The sequence below is a fragment of the Limulus polyphemus genome, unplaced genomic scaffold, assembly GCF_000517525.1.
Source record: "Limulus polyphemus unplaced genomic scaffold, Limulus_polyphemus-2.1.2 Scaffold718, whole genome shotgun sequence".
In the NCBI taxonomy this organism is placed as follows: Eukaryota; Metazoa; Arthropoda; class Merostomata; order Xiphosura; family Limulidae; genus Limulus; species Limulus polyphemus.
Window position 1 is genome coordinate 380,029 of NW_013666328.1, and position 20,423 is coordinate 400,451.

The following is a 20,423-nucleotide window of genomic DNA, read 5'->3' on the forward strand; positions in this document are numbered from 1 at the left end:
AACTCTTGGGCTACTCTTTCACCAACGAATAGTGGGATTGACCGTCACGTTATAAAGCCCCCACGGCTGAAAGGTGTGACAGGGATTCGAACCCGCGACCCTCAGATTGCGAGTCGAGTGCCGTAACCACCTGGCCATGCCGAGCCGTTTGTTTTAGTACAAAGCCGAATTGGGCTATTTGCTGCATCCACCGCGGAAATTGAGCCCCGGAGTTTAACGTTGTGAGTAAACTTACCTCTGTCCCACCAGGTGACACCCCATCAAGTGATTCCGAACACTAAAAATACTATAAAAACAACTCTTTTCGAAAAGTGGTTGAGCGTACCTCGTGATCTTATAAAATCCCTGATTATAAACATGCAGCATTTGCTACCCTTATTCTTCATGGTGACCATTCTTGTTTGTTTTTAAATTTTGCGCAAAGCTACACGAGGGCTATCTGCGCTAGCCGTCCCTAATTTAGCAGTGTAAGACTAGAGGGAAGGCAGCTAGTCATCACCACCCACCGCCAACTCTTGGGCTACTCTTTTACCACGGCTGAAAGGGCGAGCATGTTTGGTTGGACGGGGATTCGAACCCGCGACCCGCAGATTGCGAGTCGAGCACTCTAACCACCTGGCCATGCCGGGCCACATGTGACCATTTTTTATATTGAAGTAAGTGTCACGAACTGTAAAGATATAAAGCTACCTCTACTAAATATTCATTTAGAGTTTACGTTAAATGACCAGTAATTTGCATTTCAGGTTACATAAACAATTATCAGGTAGCAAGTAAATACAAAATACCGTGTACAGTAATATAAAATGATATAAAATAAAATGTACATCCACTACTGTTGGAACAAGAAGTTTTTATGTAAACAAGTTTCGACACTTTCACGTGTCCTCTTCGGTCCAGCTTTTCATAGTTTTCAAGTTTTTATAACTTGCATATGTATGAGCTGACAGTGGGTGATTAACATTATTTCATTATAGTATTTTTGCTTTATTTTTACTGAAATAATATGAATTCAGTTTATTGCTTTGTGTAGTGTATTTAATAAATATAGATCTTAACTCAATGGTTCTATAGCAATGACAGTTTTATTAGAGCTAAAACCTACCTGTAGGAGCACACCTTTTGATCAATTAAACAGCCTCTGATAAAATCCTGTGCGCGAATTCCATACTTTTTGAAATCATTTCGGGATAGTCTGTCATTGACTAGTGTATTCAGTAAATTAGGAACAAGTTCCAAGACACTAGACACTAAGTTCTTTAGATTCAACCCTGTCAGATCCAGCACTTTAGAAAGAACGGTATTTTCTAAAGTGTCTTGAAGCTTACCAAGGATGTCGTTTATCTGTAGGATATTGCCAGTGAGATCTAACTTAGTAACATCTTCCAAAAGACGAGTTGACAGTGTTTCGGGAAGATTGCTTATCTGCGATATCACATCTTTTAAGATTTGGTCAGTAACTTGGTTGACAACTCCAACAAGACTCTTGTTAAGTGGGGAGACAACATTATTCACCACCTGAGTGGTCAAGTCGAGAATGATGTTGCTGATTAAGTTTGCATCTAGTACATCTAGAACGTTAGAAATGAGAGAATCTCCAGATAAAAGCTTTGTGGGATCCTGAAGAGAGCTTGTGATATCACCTGTCAGATCATTTGTGGCTTGTTGGAGACTGTTTAATGTGTTTTTAAGTAAAGAATCTGAACTATTAATCACCTGATCTGTAGCTTTATCTACTATAGAATCAGTTATTTGACTTGTTTTGTCAACTACTTCCTGAAGAGAGCTTGTGATATCACCTGTCAGGTCTTTTGTAGCTTGTTGGAGACTGTTTACTGTGTCTCCCAATAAGGCAGCTGAACTAATGACGTTATTGGTAACGCCGTTTACTATAGGATCAGTAATTTGGATTTTGTTTTCTATTTCATCTAAAACATTTGTAAAGGCGGCCGCCTTAGTAAACACATTTAATGACTGGTTTTTTACAATTGAATTCTCCTCTACAAGTCCCTCTGTGAAAGACATTGGTTCATCAATGTCTAACATATTGGTTGGAGATAGTGTTTTGTTTAGCATGGACTCTTTCAATAAATCTATGTTCGATGTTGTGAAAGGTATATCTTTGATTAAGCTTTTTGTTACTGTATTTTCCAATATTTGTTTCAAGTGAGTGGTCAGTTCAAGCCCTATGGCCTCAGTAACAGGTTCTAATAGTTTCTTAGTCATCATCTGTGTATTTAAAGAGCCAATAGCAACGTTCTCTACTAATCCCTCAGAAGTATTTGTCTTTTGATGTAATAGTGGAAGCGAGGTGGTTCCTTGTATAGGGTCTTTAAGATTACTTTCTTTAACGTTTCTGTAATGCTACTAACTACTTTATTTGCCAAAGTCTTGGTAACTTCTTCTTTAACCAAAGTTTGCTGAAGTAATGAAGGAAGAGCAGTAGTAACTTGGAGAATGTCATCAACCAGCTTTTCGGCTTGGGTCTTCAAACTTGTTTGTACAGTTGCCTGAACGACTTCCTGAATGAAAGTAAAAAAGATCAAGAGCGGATGAATAGTTTCATGATGACGAGAAACTCACTTGAAGTAAAAATGTATAGCAGAGACGGCTGGTATGAGTATTAAAGACTTTAATTAAAATAAAGTATAAGAAGAACGTTTCGACCTTCTTAGGTCATCTTCAGGTTAACAAAGACAGTTTGAGACCTAAGCAGGTCGAAACGTTGTTCTTGTACTTTATTATAATTAAAGGATTAATAGTTTGATCAAAGAATAAAACGATCAATTTTCTTTAAGTAACTAAAATGTAATAATAAAAAAATTCAACAACCTCTCGGAAAATAACTTAAAAATCGAATAAAACTAGATAATCTTCTGAAGAGAAGAAGATTGGTTGAATTATTACAATAGAGCATAACCTTCTAAATAACTTGTAAAGATTGTATACATTGATGTAAAGATAAAATATTAAATTTTAAACTAAGTGATGGATTTAATAAAACACTTTGAATAATTTAAGGTAAAAATATGGATAGTAGTGTGTATAATTTGGAGTCAGCTCACAACAAAATAGATTTAATCGTTTGATGTAAGGCTGTAAGTAACAGTTATTTTTCTCAATGCTAAGCCACACTCTGTCCACCGTGAAAATTCGGACCCTGGTTTTTAGCGTTGTAAATCTGCTGAACCACCAAAGGACAATAAAATATCAGAACAGTTGAATATATTTCTTAAGAGATCAAATAGCGTTAAAAAAAGTAAAAAAAAAACTTTTCAAAAATGAATCTGACGAAAATAAAGGAATAAATAGTTGACTAATATCATGAAAAGGCAAAAAATTGCAAAACAGAATGCATAAATCTTTAAAAGATAGATTTAAAAGACCTGACCAGAGCAGTGAGAATAATCTTTTAGACAGATATAACAAACAATGTATAATTATTAATTTCCGATAAATTAATATTTAATTTAATAAATTAATAATCAATTACTTTTTAATGTAAAAAGGGACCAAACTTTGTCTACTTTGGCGTTATACGTTGCACTATTTAATGGAGCAGATAAGAACAAGAGTAAAAAATGTGAACTATTGAACAATGTCTAGAGGGACATGAAAGGTGGCCAAGTTCTAGGAAGGCCAAAGAGGACATGGAAGGTGGTTAAGTTCTAAGAAGGTCAAAGAGAACATGAAAGATGGTCAAGTTCTACGAAGGCCAAAGAGGACATGAAAAATGATTAAGTTCTAGGAAGGTCAAAGAGGACATGAAAGATGGTCAAGTTCTAGGAAGGTCAAAGAGGACATGAAAGATGGTCAAGTTCTAGGAAGGTCAAAGAGGACATGAAAGATGGTCAAGTTCTAGAAAGGTCAAAGAGGACATGAAAGGTTATTAAGTTCTAGGAAGGTCAAAGAGGACATGAAAGGTTATTAAGTTCTAGGAAGGTCAAAGAGGACATGAAAGCTGAACAACGTCCTAGAATAGCATAAAAATGATTAAGAACTCTTTGATGATGCATAAAATAAGAAGATTGGCTGATGATGTTTGAGAAACACGTAGTAAAACAGTTCCTGATAAGTATTTATTGAGTGGATATAAAGTAAAATAAACTATGGCACAAATTTAGCTTAGGAAAAGGACTGAGAATAACTCAATGTTTAGCATGCTAGACTGTGGAGCTGAGTTTCTGTGTTTCGCGTCCTGTCACTGCCAAAAACATTACGCTCCGCACGTTGGGGCCGTGTGTGCGTTAAAAGAATGACGGTCAAATCCTACTTTTCGGTCTAACAAGAGAAGTCCAAAGTGTAGGCGATGAATGGTATTGGCTATCTGCATTCCCTCTAGTCTATCACTTAAAGCTAGCGATGGCTAGAGCAGATAGCTTTTCAGGAAATCCAACAAACAAACAAAAGCTTAGGAAAATCATGTTCGCTACTCAAACGTTCCCCCATTACTTTCAAAGTATATATATCATAACAAAAACGAATAGATTTCCCAGGTGTCGACATTTCTTCTCATATGCGAAATTATCGTACATTTTTTTCTGATATATATATATATAAACTTTTAAATCATCATTTTCTGATCATCGGCAGTGCATAATAATCAAGCATAAAGTCGAACTAAATTCAGAAAAACTATTATTTTTAGCAAAACAACCCTAAATAAACTTTCTTAAAATTCTAACAAGAAAAGCATGCTCAGATTGATATACCGAATTCTTAGTGCTACTCGTGTACGTATCTTCTCTATGTGTGAGGGGATGAGGAGTGAGGATTTTATGTAATCGAACAGTGCTTATTATGACATAACGCTGAGGCTACAATGATTTTTCACCCATCTTCGTCACTCTACAATGTTTATAATGGTATTTCGGTTCGGTGTATAAGTGCTTAATCACGGAAGATATTCAGCACAATACGTGTTTATTATATAACACTTTTTATGATGCTTGCTAGATGGTCTCAAATTTTTCTGTTCGTTCAATTTTAGAAATATCACTTAACCTTTTGTATCAGACCGTTCCCCCTCATTCCTGACTTGTAGTTTTGCTGTATTGTTTGTTTATTACGGAATTCTTGCGCAAAGCTATATTCAAGGGATATCTGGTAGGCAGCTGGTCAACATTACTTTTCCTATTTACAACCAGAAGTGGACCGACACATCATCCGTGAACCAGTTTAACGTTTAATTCAGTTTTTGCAACCTGATTAGTCTCAGTATCATTCAGTCGCACAGTGGCAAATAACGTACACAGATGCGCAAAAGTTATACGCAAATCAATAAATATTCATTACATTGGATTAAGCTTTCCAGTAAAAAATAATGACGTATATCTTTTTATTTCTTGTTTAAAGTTGAAGCTACATATTAAAGAAGAGAAAATCAAAATTATAGAGATAACCTGGCGGACAGAACAAATATTAATTATATTTCACTAAAAAGTTATTATTTCGTGAACTTCACAAGACAAATATTAGCAGTTTTTTCTTTTTGTTTTCGAAAACAAAAAGAAAAAAAACGATGCAGTTATCTATTCTTGTTCATGGTTGTCTACAGATACTTAGTACCAGAAAGATTGGTTGCTTGACAGGATATTACTTTTACATTTTTCAAACAGTAAACCAGATTTTCACATAAAAAGGTTTGCCTTTTTAAACTATTTTTCACGAAAATACTTGTGCAAAAACAACCCTTTCAAATCATAAAACATATTAATTTCAAGTCTTTTTTAAGGCATAAAGTATTCAGTGCATTGAATGCGTTTGTTTTAGTTTTTTTAGTGTTATTCTTGTTATTTTCCTATGTAGTAGGCTCTCCTACTTTTTGAAATTAAATAAAATGATCTAGTTTTTTTTAATTGAAACAGTTTTCTATTTAATCACTAAAGATTGATAAAGAAAGACAGCACTAAACCTACTGACCTATTGTACATTTCTGGGTTACTTAATTGAAAAGTACTGTACACGATCCAGGCTAATGCATTTCTGTGTTCACAGTTACATGCGACATCTATCGAACTGTATTAAATGTTAGTAACAAAAAAAAAGAGGTCAATGTTTATGCACATAAGAGGCTAACACAAAATTCTTGTTGTACACTTGATCATAGTGAATATTTGTTTCCATACATTTAATATAGACAAAGGAAACTTAGGTAATTATATCAACCAACCTAAAACCCTACTCTCTTCTGCGAGATTCAAAGGCCTCTTTATGATTCGCATAGACCCCAATGTAACGATAAAGCTCCTTCATTAGCCTCAATTACTTCTATAGCTACCCCAAGGGGGATCCACACCTTTAAAAAAAAACCCTTAGGACAGTCGCCCGCGGTACCTAATTACGTGTCGAGTTGGGTGTGCTGTAGGTTAAGCAGCTATATTCATCTCATTCTGTGAAAAAACCAGTTATAAATATTTCAGTTCAAAGAAAAATAAAATATTATTTACAACATTAAGCGAAAACACAAAGCATGTAAGACATGTTATACACCCTTGGCTGTCAGGTTTTTCAGCCTTGCATGATTGTAACCTGCAGTCTCAAAAACAGAAGAATAACTGACTAGGTTCAGTCCCAGCTACATGGATTGAAGGTCAATGCCAGTGCTGCAACTGAGAAACTAGGAGGTACTTCAGAAATCTTCCTTGCCATCAGGTCGGTTGAGATAATATGACGCAGTGCTTTCACGTTCTCCAATCAAAACTAATTTCAACACCCAATTCCTGGCCCAGCTTTTATATGGGAGCTGTTGTTCATGTCTGCACCTCAGTAAGTTTATCAAATAAGAATCATAGTGCCTGGTGAACGTTTATCCCACATTTATAAATTGGGCAAAATTTGGCAGTCTTTATAACACGTTCAACTAATCTAAAACACTGAAGATAATATGGTAAAGTGCATATTTTTATCACCCCCCCCCCTAATACCAGCACAATTCTGGAAACAATAGCACGCTATCTAATGCTCAGGCTGGTAAACTGAAAGATCAATAAAGGTCTGACAGCAACAGTGTATACAAAACGGATACAATGTATATATTTGATTTATGTCAAGGCTAGAATAATTTCAGCTAGCCACCCTACAAGAAAACCGTCGTACCTGCCCAAGTTGGTGGCCAGATCTAACCAAGATCCCACTAGATTTAACTAGCTAGAGCAACAGCAGTCATATCTTTTCATTGGCCACCTGCTGTTTCCTAACGGTTGGTTGAGAAGAAACCCGCCTTTTTTGTTGGAGTATATAAACAATTTCTTTTTCAATGTCCATGCAGACCACTATTGAATCAAATAATATACCTGCTCTTATGAGGTGCCATCTCTGAAGCCTTTACAACTACAATGGCATTTCAGCTGAACTTCATTACTTCATGGTACTTATGGCACACAAACTATAGGTGTTTAGAGTTGAATGAGACATTGCTATCACTGACGCACACTTTGAAGGAGTATCAGTATCTACAACTACCATTCTTGGCTTCCTTTTCTATGGTAATTTCTATGACGTGACAGCACTCTTACCAAAAAATGAGATGACCCTGACATTCATAAGCTGTAACATAGTTTTATTTGGAACACTCTCAGCAGACGTTTCAGTGAGGAACTCCTCAAAATCTTTTAACACCATATTATTAAGTAAAACAGAGCCAAAAGTTTAACTATTAAGAATTCAATTACAATGTGAAACTCAACCAAAAGAAACTGAGATGCGATATAAACATTTCACTTGAAAACAAAATTATTTTATTAAACAATTTACAAACAAATCAACAGTGAGTGATGGCTGGGAAAATAACTTATTTCCACATATTTCAAGTTTCTATGTATTAGCAGCAACACAAGGTAATTCGGGCACATTCATCAGGAAACCAAAGAAACTAGAATTCTCCACCAAATCTATTTTCTCGCGCAACCACTATTTGTAACAAAATTACTCCAATCCAGCTCTATAAAGTGAACATGAACATCGCGAAAGAAGATACAGATGTTCTCCTCTTATTTCAAAAATTTTATCAATAAGACTAGTTATAGTCGAAAATGGGCACATCCATACTGTAATCTTGAAAACAAAATTACATAAATACATCTGAATAGCGATATATTTATTTTCTAATATATGAAAAGGCAACATACATAGTATTTGTATACTACAGCCTTATCACTTCTCATCGTTAACAGGTCGACTCTTTCAAAGGAATTATGGGTTCTAGCACTGGACCAAGAAGCCCTGTAACCAAAGCAGCATTAACCAGACCACAAACAACACTTACATCGACCCTAAAGGAATCTCAAAAGAATGTGCGTTCATTGGTAGGGTATTTAACTTCTGGATGTTTCAAGAAATGGAAGCATTGCATGACCATTTTGCCCTATCACTGTGCATCTCATAGTTTGCATAAAGCTAATAGAATAGACGCCCTATTAACGACCGGTGTAGGAGATCCTGCAGACGAATCGCATCGTAGCTCTTGTTATGTGACCAGGGCAAAAACACAATCATTACCTCTCTGTCAGCCGTCATCTCACCAACCGAGAGACTGAAATATCTTTCAAAAATATCTCCGAAAAGCTCCTAATAAAGATTAGCTTTCTAGATGGTGAGTGATAACACTAATATTGTGAAACTAGGTAGACAGAGATCTTAGCAATTCTGTTGTAGGAGAAGGGCAGTGGCTTTGAAGGACTTCTGTTCTTTTATCATGAAGTTTCAAGCTTCCAACAACAACTTGTCATGAACCTGTGGTATTAGATGCTGCTTGTAACACATAAATAGATTAGCTTAGGTTTGGAAAATATGCTGTAAAAGTCTTTAGAGTTTCATTAATATGATATTCCAACTAGTTTTATAGAATTTTTTATAAGCCTCAGTTTAAACTTGTTGATTTAATAATCATTTGTTTTCGTCCTAACACATATTTATATTCTAAATGTATAGAAAAGTTGCTTAGCTTTAACTTAACATTTATAATATTAATAAAAGTTATACAAATTAAAGCCCTGCCCTCCAATGGTTAATCTGAAGGTTTATAACGCTAAAATCGGGTTTCTATACTCATACCGATAGCCCATTGTTTAGTTTTGTGCTTATGAACAAACAAACAAAATATAAGAATTATTTTATCCACAGAAGCAATAAACACGACGTATCTAGATATATTATCTACAAATTGACCAATAAATCGTTTCAACACTAAACGGAACCATAGAATTCTGTATTTTTGTTTATTGCTAAGTAGTCTTTTTAATCTTTCGCCTGTCAGTTGTCGAGCCCCCCAGTGGCACAGCGGTATGTCTGCGGACTTACAACGCTAGAAACCGAGTTTCGATACCCGAGGTGGGCATAGCACAGATAGCCCATTTATGAAATTAACCACGATTTCTTTGATTGCGTTATAAACTAGTGTCGTCATATGATCGACTAAATAAGCATTCGTTTTAGTAAAAGGAGAAAATGTCCCCATGTTATTTTGTATGTTTCAGCACAAATAAGGGATCAAACTCTGAATTTTAGCGTTATAGGCCTTGAAACTTACAATTTAGACATCGAAGGCATATATTATTTTATACCAGTACGTTTTTTGTTTTTGTTTTTGAAAAAAGATTCATATATGGTCGTTGACGAAGTATTTGTAATCTTAGTAAAAATTAGCATTTAATATGTCAACTACGATTTTTTTTATCACTTAACTTTAAATTTTTATTTTCATTACTAACCTCAACTCAAATAGATAAAAACCTTGAAGAAGTTATAAAATTAATTTATTATTAAAGAAATGAAAACAATATAAAAGGCAAGATTTTTTCAATTTACGATCAGTATGAACAAAAACACAATATTAAGTGCTGGTGACCATGTCAAAATTATATACATTTAAAGTAAGAGAAAGTATAAAATTTCTCATGCTCTAAGTAATAAAAAAAATCGTTCATACTAGAAAACCAATAGAGAAGATACAATTACCTCTACTTTGGCCAATAAAAAGTCGAATACTAATATGGCATGTTGGATATACTCTAAAAGTAAACCATAAAATAAAAGAATAAATTCTCCTAATCGCTGAACAATAAAGGTCAAAACTAATAACGAATATTGAAGGAGGTATGAAAACCATAAACAAGATTAGCACATCACAAGGTAAAACGTTTCTTCTTTGGTTGCAGCTCAAGAAACAGTCTTCTGATTTGTTGTTTTGAATTTAACATGCGCGAAAAGGAGAAAAAAAAGGCCTTATTTTATGAAGTTTGACACAATATAGTTTTGAGAAATTGTTTATCTTCAACTACAATTCAGTTTGTCTATTTTGTTTATATGAATGTAACGACCTGGATTTAATAGATAAATGCCAAAAACACATTTATGTGCCCCAATAATTATCAATATAATGTGTGTTTTTATATTAAAACTAATATCGGTTGTAAAAACTCTGAAATTACGAAAGTTCGTGAGTGAAAAAAGAAAATAAAAAAGAAGGATGCTAGAAATATTGATAAAATCGTTTCAAAAAATTCATTTAAATAATTGATTTTCAAAACAACACAAATATATTTGCACATAGAAATATCTAATACCGCTCCCTTGTTTTTTTCTTGTTGTTGCTGTTTTTTGCTTCTTTTGAACCTTGATGATCAATTTTTACGTTTACACAAATATATATTAAACAAATGATAATTAATACTATCCTTCTGTTTTGAAGTATTAAAGACAGAAATTTTATTCTATGTCACAAGATATTGATTCTAATAAATTCTTTGCCATTCCATCTTTTTACCTATAATTATAAAGAGTGTTATTGAATCTGTATCAAAATCCCAGCGTATTTGATAAAATTAGAATAATTTTTGATATGGAATAAAGATATATTTTATAGTTGAATGAAGAATTTTGTAGTATATCTTAAGTTAACTTTTGACTGTCATCGTTACTGAGAAATTTTCGAATGCTGGTGCTACAAGACACCGTGAACAAGTAGTCAAAATCATGAATTTTATGTGCTAAAAATAATGAACATGAAACTTACCTCTAAAGCTGGTAGAGGCGTGGAAATTTTCAGTGTATCCAGGCTTCGCTTTTTACGTTTTCGTAATCTGAAACATTACGCATTGAACACTTCTTAAAGTATTCATAAACTTTTACTCAACGATATTTCACTAAATGTAAGTCATTTAGCTGTTTATAAGTTTAAAATCATATAGTCTATTCTTTTTTATATTTACTACAAGCAAAAGTACCCGTCCCCAGTGACGGTTTGTAATTAAGCACAAAGCTACACAATAGACTATCTGTGCTCTGACCACCGCGAGTATCGAAACACGGATACTAGCGTTATAAGTCCGCAGACATACCGCTGTGCCACTGGGGACCCCAGTGACGGGGATGTTTAAGTTAATCTACCAATTTAAATTATTTTGTGTTGCACTCATGGTTTCACTCAGAGTTACTTATACCACCCATAGCAAAAAATAATTGTTTAACATTTCTGTCACGCTAGGAGCCACTTAACAATAACATAGGGTAAATCTACATTTTTTATTGTTTAAATTACGTCACATTTTAAAATGTGAATAATAGTGGGATTAATTCCTAACAATTTAGTATAGAATATCTTTCTTGTGAAATAAGATTTGGCATCAACATTATTCGGGTTCGATCATCGGGATTTAGGTCTTGGAGACCAGGAAGGGTCAGGTACAAACTAGACCTTTTTCTTCCTCCTGAACTCTTGTTATTTGGTGTGCTATTTATTTGTGGTTTGGTAAGCTGATTTGGATGTCTATTTATTACTATTGCTACTTTCCTTTTCAGGGCCATGTCCGTTTATTTTGTCTGATTATGTATTTGTTTTATGTAGTTATGTTAGCTGTGTGGTTGTGTTCTGTGATGTTTGTGGAACGAGTAATCGTATGATCTGTGGTTGTAGGGGTGTAAGGTGTTCGATAGCTATTTTAATACTGAGTGCGATGCAGTCCTCTTGATTTTGGGGGTTTCTGTATTGTGCTAAGAATTCATAAAATATATTTTATGCTGCTTCGGTTATTGCATTTATAGTTTCATTATGATATATTGTAACGTTTCTTTTGTTTGTATGTGTCTTAAGTTTGAGTGTGTGTTCGTGTGGTCTGTGCGTAAGACCTGTTACATGATCTTCTTCATCGGGATTCGGTCCATGTTTTGTACCAGGGAAGATCAGGTTCAGCGTATACCTCTTCCTCCCTCTCATCAACATTATTCATGCATGCCTGTTATCCCGTCATTTTCAAATGTGAATGTTGAGCTTTGCCTGCGTGCGTATCTTTTCAAACGCAGCGCGGGAAGCGACCACCATCAACTGGAGACAGACGAATGCTGGGACAGACACCACGGTTCACAACACATATATATAAAATTGTATCTAATCCAACTTTTTTCTTGCAAACCCCGTAAGAATCAACAAATAAAAATATTGTATTGAAATAGTCTTGCCGAGGTTAATTGATTTTCAGCAAGAACGTAGTAATATTCAAGACAACATATAAATATACGACTTATAAACATATTCTTATGTTTGGAATAACTAAGTCATAAATTATAACATGAACAATCTGAACATATTTTCAAATAATGGTTGAATAATAGTGTTGAGTTCATTTTATATTGGGGTAATTATAGTAATATGACTTTAAAATTGTAACAAAATTGTATTTAATTAAATAAGTCATTTCTTCAATAGACCTACAGAGTTTTGTTGAAAGACGAGTTTAAAGAATGTATTTGAGTAAAAAATATTACTGCTTATTTTACATGCATATGTAATTGAATGCTGAAAACGAATGTACAGAAGTAATTTAATTAAATGGTTCATTATTCCAGTACTTTGAAAAGCCAGGATAATTACAGCTTCCTTATCATTATTTATTGACTTACTTATCTTTCTGAAAACGTAAGCTATAGCTGTTATGGGTAACCAACGTTTTGTGATGGTCGGGTAGTTTGGGATTCTGAAAAGCGCCTTTCTACTAGCATCTATTATAAACAATCAAAGTTTTGTGATGGTCGAATAGTTTAAAATGTGCCTTACTACCAGCATCTATTATAAACAATCAAAGTTTTGTGATGGTCGAATAGTTTAAAATGTGCCTTACTACCAGCATCTATTATAAACAATCAAAGTTTTGTGATGGTCGTAGTTTGAGATTCTGAAAATGCGCCTTTCTACTAGCATCTATTATAAACAATCAAAGTTTTGTGATGGTCGGGTAGTTTGAGATTCTGAAAAGCGCCTTTCTACTAGCATCTATTATAAACAATCAAAGTTTTGTGATGGTCGAATAGTTTAAAATGTGCCTTACTACCAGCATCTATTATATACAACCAAGCCCCCCAGTGGCACATCGGTATGTCTGCGGACTTACAACGGTAGAATCCGGGTTTCGATACACGTGGTGGGCAGAGCACAGATAGCCTGTTGTGTAGCTTTTTGCTTAACCTCAACCAAACAACAAACAACAAAAGTTTTGGGATTGTCGAGTAGTGCGAGACTGTGAAAAGTGCCTTACTATCAGAGTATATTACAAATAACCGAAATGTTGTGATGGTCGAGTGTTTGAGATTTTGAAAAGTGCCTTACTATCAGAGTATATTACAAATAACCGAAATGTTGTGATGGTCGAGTGTTTGAGATTTTGAAAAGTGCCTTACTATCAGAGTATATTACAAATAACCGAAATGTTGTGATGGTCGAGTGTTTGAGATTTTGAAAAGTGCCTTACTATCAGAGTATATTACAAATAACCGAAATGTTGTGATGGTCGAGTAGTTTGAGATTTTGAAAAGTGCCTTACAACCAGAATCTGGCTCTGTTTGTTTTAGTCACTGCATTTCTTGAGACTTTAAAACTCCCCTATGAAAACTTTTTCATATATTCATTTATATAATGCCACATTATATAATATAATATCTAAGTGACTAGCCTAGAAAAAAAAGTTACATTTACTGAATCGTGAATCAATGCAGATACCATTTTTCAGAAACAGTTACCTTTGAAATCGGCTGAACTTGTGATGTAACTTGAAATGTTATCTTGGAAGCACTTTATTTATCGCAAGATTTATAATATTGTCGATAAATGAGCCTTGAACACCAAAACGATATTTCAATAGTTACCGTTAATTTGACGAGTTTAACGCACGTCAAGCGTTTTACTAATTCTACTGAACAGTTTGTGTTTCAAGATCAAAATGATAAAAATTATTAAATTCTCATAAATGTAAGTTTTGAATACTTCAAAGTATATGATGAGCTTCATAACTGTTCTCAACATTTGTTGGAAATATGTTTGAAAAGTTAAGAAATGTGAAATACGTAATACAATTGAACGAGGTACTGTGAAATACGTAATACAACTGAATGTGGATAACCAAAGTTTGGCGTTCAACTCGAAATGCGATAAATAACCTTTTCTTCCACACCATTACAAGTGAAAGACAACCTACACATCTTGATCGGAAGTGTTTTTCGTGCTCTTCATCTTAAGAAGACCGCCTAAGCCTTCCGGTACGTCGTCGGCATCTTCTTCTGTAATAAGAGATGTGTTAAGAATGTGGAGACTACAGACTGTCACAGCAGGAAACTCTAACTCTTTAAGATCGTTGACCTAGAAACGAAAAATAGAATAAGTAAGCCTTTCGGCCATTGTCGTTGAGGAAACAAGTTAATAATTCCAGCAGAATAATCAGTTACTTCAGATTTAGAGGATTCTTTGTCATCTTTTGAAGGTTATACTTCATACCATAAATGTATACATGCTCATATATTTTATTTGTTTGGTTGTTATTAGAGCAAAGACACTTTGGGCTATCTGCTATGTCCAGCAAGGGAATCAATAGCCAGATTTTAGCGTTATATGTCCGGACTTACCACTGTTTTTTTATAATATTGTATTCAGGTTTAAATTCAGAAGATACAAAGTTTTATTAGGTATTTTCTTTGTGTGTGTAGGAAAGGTGCAGTATTGTATTACTTAGTATTGTACTATTTTCTGTAAATTTAACAGCTGAGGAATAGAGTAAATACAAATCAAAGAAATGCTGTAGTGAAAGGTAGAAAAAAAAAGATTGTAAAATTGGAAAATATCATGTTTATCTTCTTCCTATAAAATAAAGACAAATAATTAGAAGGAAACCTGCGTGATGATTGATCTGAATAGCTTCTGCATTAATATAGTTAGTCTAAAAGTATTAAAATGCTGTAGATTAACAGCAGAAGCTTAATCCTGCTTATACATATGTCACACCACAAAGGCTTCAGAGAATTAAATGTATTTTAATAAAAACGATTAGCATACGTAGTTGCGTGTCTCTGCAGATGCGAGCCTTGATACCATGTACGACACATCCAACACCTCTACATCTGGTTCACTACTAATTCCCAACTATTTAACAGCGCAATTTTGCCATGGTTGAACTTACGGTTGGATCATTACGGAAAATAATATCTGTATAGCGAGATTATCAAAAGATGTAGAGCTAACTGATTGTTTGTTTGTTTTTAATTATGCACAAAGCTACACAATGGGCTATCTGTGCTCTGCCCACCACGGGTATCGAAACCCGGATTCTAGCGTTGTAAGTCCGCAGACATACCGCTGTGCCACTGGAGGGCAGAGCTAACTGATATAGCGCTTTGAAAAAGGTGTAGAGCTAACTGATATATCACTTTAAAAAAGATGTAGAGCTAACTGATATAGCACATTGAAAAAGGTGTAGAGCTAACTGATATAGCGCTTTGAAAAAAGATGTAGAGCTAACTGATATATCACTTTGAAAAAGGAATCCTTTAATGTTCTCTAAAAAACAGGAAAATTCGCATGGCAGAGTGTTTAGTAAAAACAAAAGGCTTCGAAAACACATCAACAAGTCAATCTGGACCAACGCCATCATTCACAAAGTGAATGTCATGGTTACGAAAAAGGACCCCCTGACCCAAAATGCAATTGCGATGAAGTCAACGAAAGCCCATAAGTTAATAATTTACAAGCTTCTAGCCACATCACAAAACTAATGTTCGTTTTCATGCAAAAAAAAAGGCCGAAAAACTGGAATCACGGTTATTTCATTCGAACGCATACACACAAGATATCTTCTGATGTATCTCCAATGGACTTCTATATTATCAGTCCATTTAACTCTAGGAACGGACATCCACGTTTAATAAAGGTTCTGTAAAAGGGTTTTCATGGTGGAAATTGTGGTGTTGAGAAATTGTGTATAACCATAGCCATCAGGATCAACATGATCCAAAATGGGGGAAAATGGTTCCAATTGAAGCACAGGACATGAAGCATCGTAATATTGTAAAACGCTACCTACTCTCACTAGCATACAATTATTTCATAAGAAAATTTCAGTAAATTAGTAAAGAGCAGGAAAGACTTGCTTTACTTGCAGAAATACCACCAGTTTCATGCATGAATTTTAAAAACACGGAGTCAAGTAAATGTAGTTAAAGACCATCAAGTAAACATAGTTAAATACCATCAAGTAAGCATAGTTAAATACCATCAAGTAAACGTAGTTAAATACCATCAAGTAAACATAGTTAAATACCATCAAGTAAATGTAGTTAAATACCATCAAGTAAACATAGTTAAATACTATCAAGTAAATGTAGTTAAAGAGCATCAAGTAAACGTAGTTAAAGACCATCAAGTAAACGTAGTTAAATACCATCAAGTAAACATAGTCAAATACCATCAAGTAAATGTAGTTAAAGACCATCAAGTAAACATAGTTAAATACCATCAAGTAAACGTAGTTAAAGACCATCAAGTAAACATAGTTAAATACCATCAAGTAAACGTAGTTAAAGACCACGAAGGTTACAACTTAATCATCAAGTAATCAACGTGATTATATGAACTTGTGTAAAAATTGCTAGTGAACCAACAGACAAGAACAATGGGGAGTACATTTCTTAGAAAAAAAAATGATATTGAAGAAAGAAAAACGCTCTATTTGAGTAGGTTATTTCAGAATTAATAAACAATAGATTGTTTGTAGAGTGAAATATATATATTTGTAATGCACATCATACAAAAGTTATCTAATTTAATTGTAAATCCTTCCACCGAAGAAACTTTTCGAGAGTAAGGCTACATTATAACTGATGAAATATTATTACATCAAAGAAAAACCTTAACTTTCGAGTAAATCTCTTAACACAACAAAAACAGTTGCACAGATATAGGAATAATGATAGATTATAAAAGTTGGAAAGTATATTCGGTTTTGCTTCACTCTAACAACTAAATAATACTTTTACTAATTATACTTAGTTATTAGGAAACTTAGATACTAATTTTGAGCTATTAAATCATTCAAAGTTTCATAACACATTTCGAAATTTTAATAGCAATGAGTTAAATACAATGATTTTTAAATGTTGTCAAAAAATTAATGTCACGGTCGATTTTAATATATATATATATAGTTTAGAAACCGAAAGACCGACACATGAAACTCAGCTGAAACATACAATGCATTCACGTAACATGAAGCTTAGTGTTAATAGCTCACATCTCAGTTTTAACTCAGTAAAATAATGTGTATTCAGTCCAACCTTATCATGCCCCAAAAGACGAGATTTCCGAATACCGTGAAGCTGTTATTTATTGGATAAACGGGATGGCGCTTATTGAACTTTATGCATTTTATAGGTCATAGGTCAAAGATCATAGCATCTGGAATATGTGTTGCTTTGAGGTGCTTAATGTTAAATAAGTGTTATGTGTAACACGATGTGCGCATCAAAAGTGATATTTATACATATCGTTTGTCCTTAAGAAGTGTTAATAAAAGTTAATAACAGACGGTAGTTTACAATTCCGTGCATGATGGAAAGGCAGTAACCAAAATACACCATATAAATCAAAGTTAACCACACTGACACTCCGGCCTAAAAAAACAAGGAAAACATGAAATGCATGATTACCTATGCCATTTCATATTTATATATTTTTCAAAACTTTCGAACATAACTATCCTTTTTAACAGAAATTAGTCATAAAATCAATGACTTCCTATGAAGTTTTGTTTGCTTTCTGTAGCTTTTCCCCGTGAAAATATGAAAGGGCTGAAATCGGTCCAGCATTTACCGTGCCAGACTGAGGAGCTGAAGTTCCGCTCGCCCCCCCCCCAAAAAAAACGGTTGCGTTATAAGAGTGACAGTCAATTTTCACTTTTGGATTTGACATGAGCAGTCCAAAAGTTTGCGGTGGGTGGTGTTGACTACCTACCTCCCGTCTAGTCTGCGTAAACCATTAGTTGACAAAAATCTTTGTGTGTATGTCCGCTTATAACTGGCAAATTGCTGGACCGATTGCAACCAAACCTAGCATGTATCCTTAGGATAGGTGGCATAGGGGGTCGATGTTTGGATCTGACTCTCATATGTTACACCTGTGAGCCCTATGTGTTCCCTCTGCGTTGAACGAGTACTCTCAGTTAGTAATTTTAAAATTGGGTACGACAATCGCACATATAGACCTCGTGTAGCTTTGCACGGAATCCAAGAAAGAAACAAACAAACAAAGAAGAAAAATATGAAAACGTCACTAATGGCATTTAAAATCTCATAATTTGTGCTATTTTACTAATCTTAAGAGCTACGGTTTTTTCTTTTCTTCTCATAGCAGAAATATTGACTACACAGTACAGTATCGACAATCCAACACATACATTTCTACAGCGGAATCTATTTTAGTGTACAGCACAAAAGATGGTTTCAAGTTTTGTTAGAGCTTCGTTATAATTTTTTCACACGCTTTAAAAATATATTCTAATTCAAAGCATTGCCTGTTAAATATCGGAAAAGACAAACACGCAACCTCAAAAACAGTTGTTAGTTTTCACTATAAAAAAAACTGTACGTTTCGACTAACTAACTATATATGTTTTTAACATTTTACCTTCTAAAAAGCTTTCTATGTTTCAAACTCAATAACCTCAATATTTTTGCGAAATGCTTTGTATTTGTATGTTGAGATAAAAGTGTGTAAAAAGCTCTAAATATTTATACTGTAATTCGGCCATTTGTGTATGCGTGACAGTCACGAACGATTCGGCAATAAGCTGTGACACGCAGTGAAGAAAACGATCGGAAAAGACGAAATATACAGTAAACATTACCCAAAATATGTGATTATTGGCATAAGTAACATGTAAAACATTCACTAATATATCAGTTTATAGTACGTAGAAATATAACGGGAATACACAATAAAACAAACGTTTATATTTATAACTATTGTAAATATGTTTTGTGTTAATTATCGTCTCGATCTTAGCCCTAGTGGTTAACGTATCTGACGGAGATGGAAGGGGGGAGGAATCTGTGATGTGATAGTTATAAACGTGTTTCACACTTTTAGATGTGGATGCGTTGTAAGAATAAAAATGAATCCCGCTATTCAGGTAAAAGTAACCGTTTCAGGGAACCGGACTTCCCTCTGGTCCTTAGTTCAAAATTAGGGATGGTTTATGCCTGAATCATACAGATGTCTGACTTGGCCATTTCGCCCATTGTGTAGACCAAAAAATATAAAATTTTCATTTCAATAATGTTTTGAACACCCCTTTTTTAGACGAGAAAATTCATAGGGTCTGTTGTCTCAATGAGCTATTGGTTATAGCGTTCTGCTCGTAATCTTCGGGTTGCAGGTTCGAATCCTATCACCGAACATATTTGCCATTTCAGCCGTGGGAGTATTATAACGTGACGGTTAATCCCACTATGCGATTAGAGTAGCCCAGAAGTTGGGGGTGAGTGGTGTTGAGTAGCTGCTTTCTCTCTATTCCAGTGGTTCCCAACCTTTTGTGTCCCTTGCACCCTCCCCTAAAAAGTGTGCATTAGACATTTCCTCTTGGCGACATTTGGGGGAAACGGACCTTGTATAGGCCTCTTCCGCGCACCCTCTGGATCCTCATTTTGCGCCCCCTGTTGGGAACCCCTACTATAGTCTATCACTTCTAAATTAGGGACAGTTTGCGCATAGCCTTCGAATAGCTTTACGAAAACAGAACAAATCAAACAAACAATTATTTTCAATTAATTTTGTTTAATTATCTTGCCCATTATCAGTGTTGTTACCAAACTTTTTGGTGTTATATTATATTACCCATTATCAGTGATATTACAAAGTTACCAAACTTTTTCGTGTTTTATTATATTACCCATTATCAGTGATATTACAGTTACCAAACTTTTTCGTGTTTTATTTTCTTACCCATTATCAGTGATATTACAGTTACCAAACTTTTTCGTGTTTTATTATATTACCCATTATCAGTGATATTACAGTTACCAAACTTTTTCGTGTTTTATTTTCTTACCCATTATCAGTGATATTACAGTTACCAAACTTTTTCGTGTTTTATTATATTACCCATTATCAG

The 20,423-nt window shown here is 34.3% G+C and overlaps 1 protein-coding gene across 2 annotated transcripts in view; it reads right to left on the reverse strand.

Annotated features, from left to right (window-relative positions):
- Nucleotides 1-20,423, reverse strand: part of LOC111085926 — a 32,744-nt gene that overhangs the window by 9,669 nt on the left and 2,652 nt on the right. For both annotated transcript variants that reach the window (XM_022386794.1, XM_022386793.1), the window contains exons 2-4: nt 14,466-14,626; nt 11,015-11,081; nt 1,106-2,522 (exon numbers count right to left, since the gene is read on the reverse strand). In XM_022386794.1, the coding sequence (XP_022242502.1) occupies nt 1,106-2,229 (1,124 nt within the window). In that variant the 5' untranslated portion in view covers nt 2,230-2,522; nt 11,015-11,081; nt 14,466-14,626. The remainder of the gene's footprint in view (nt 1-1,105; nt 2,523-11,014; nt 11,082-14,465; nt 14,627-20,423) is intronic.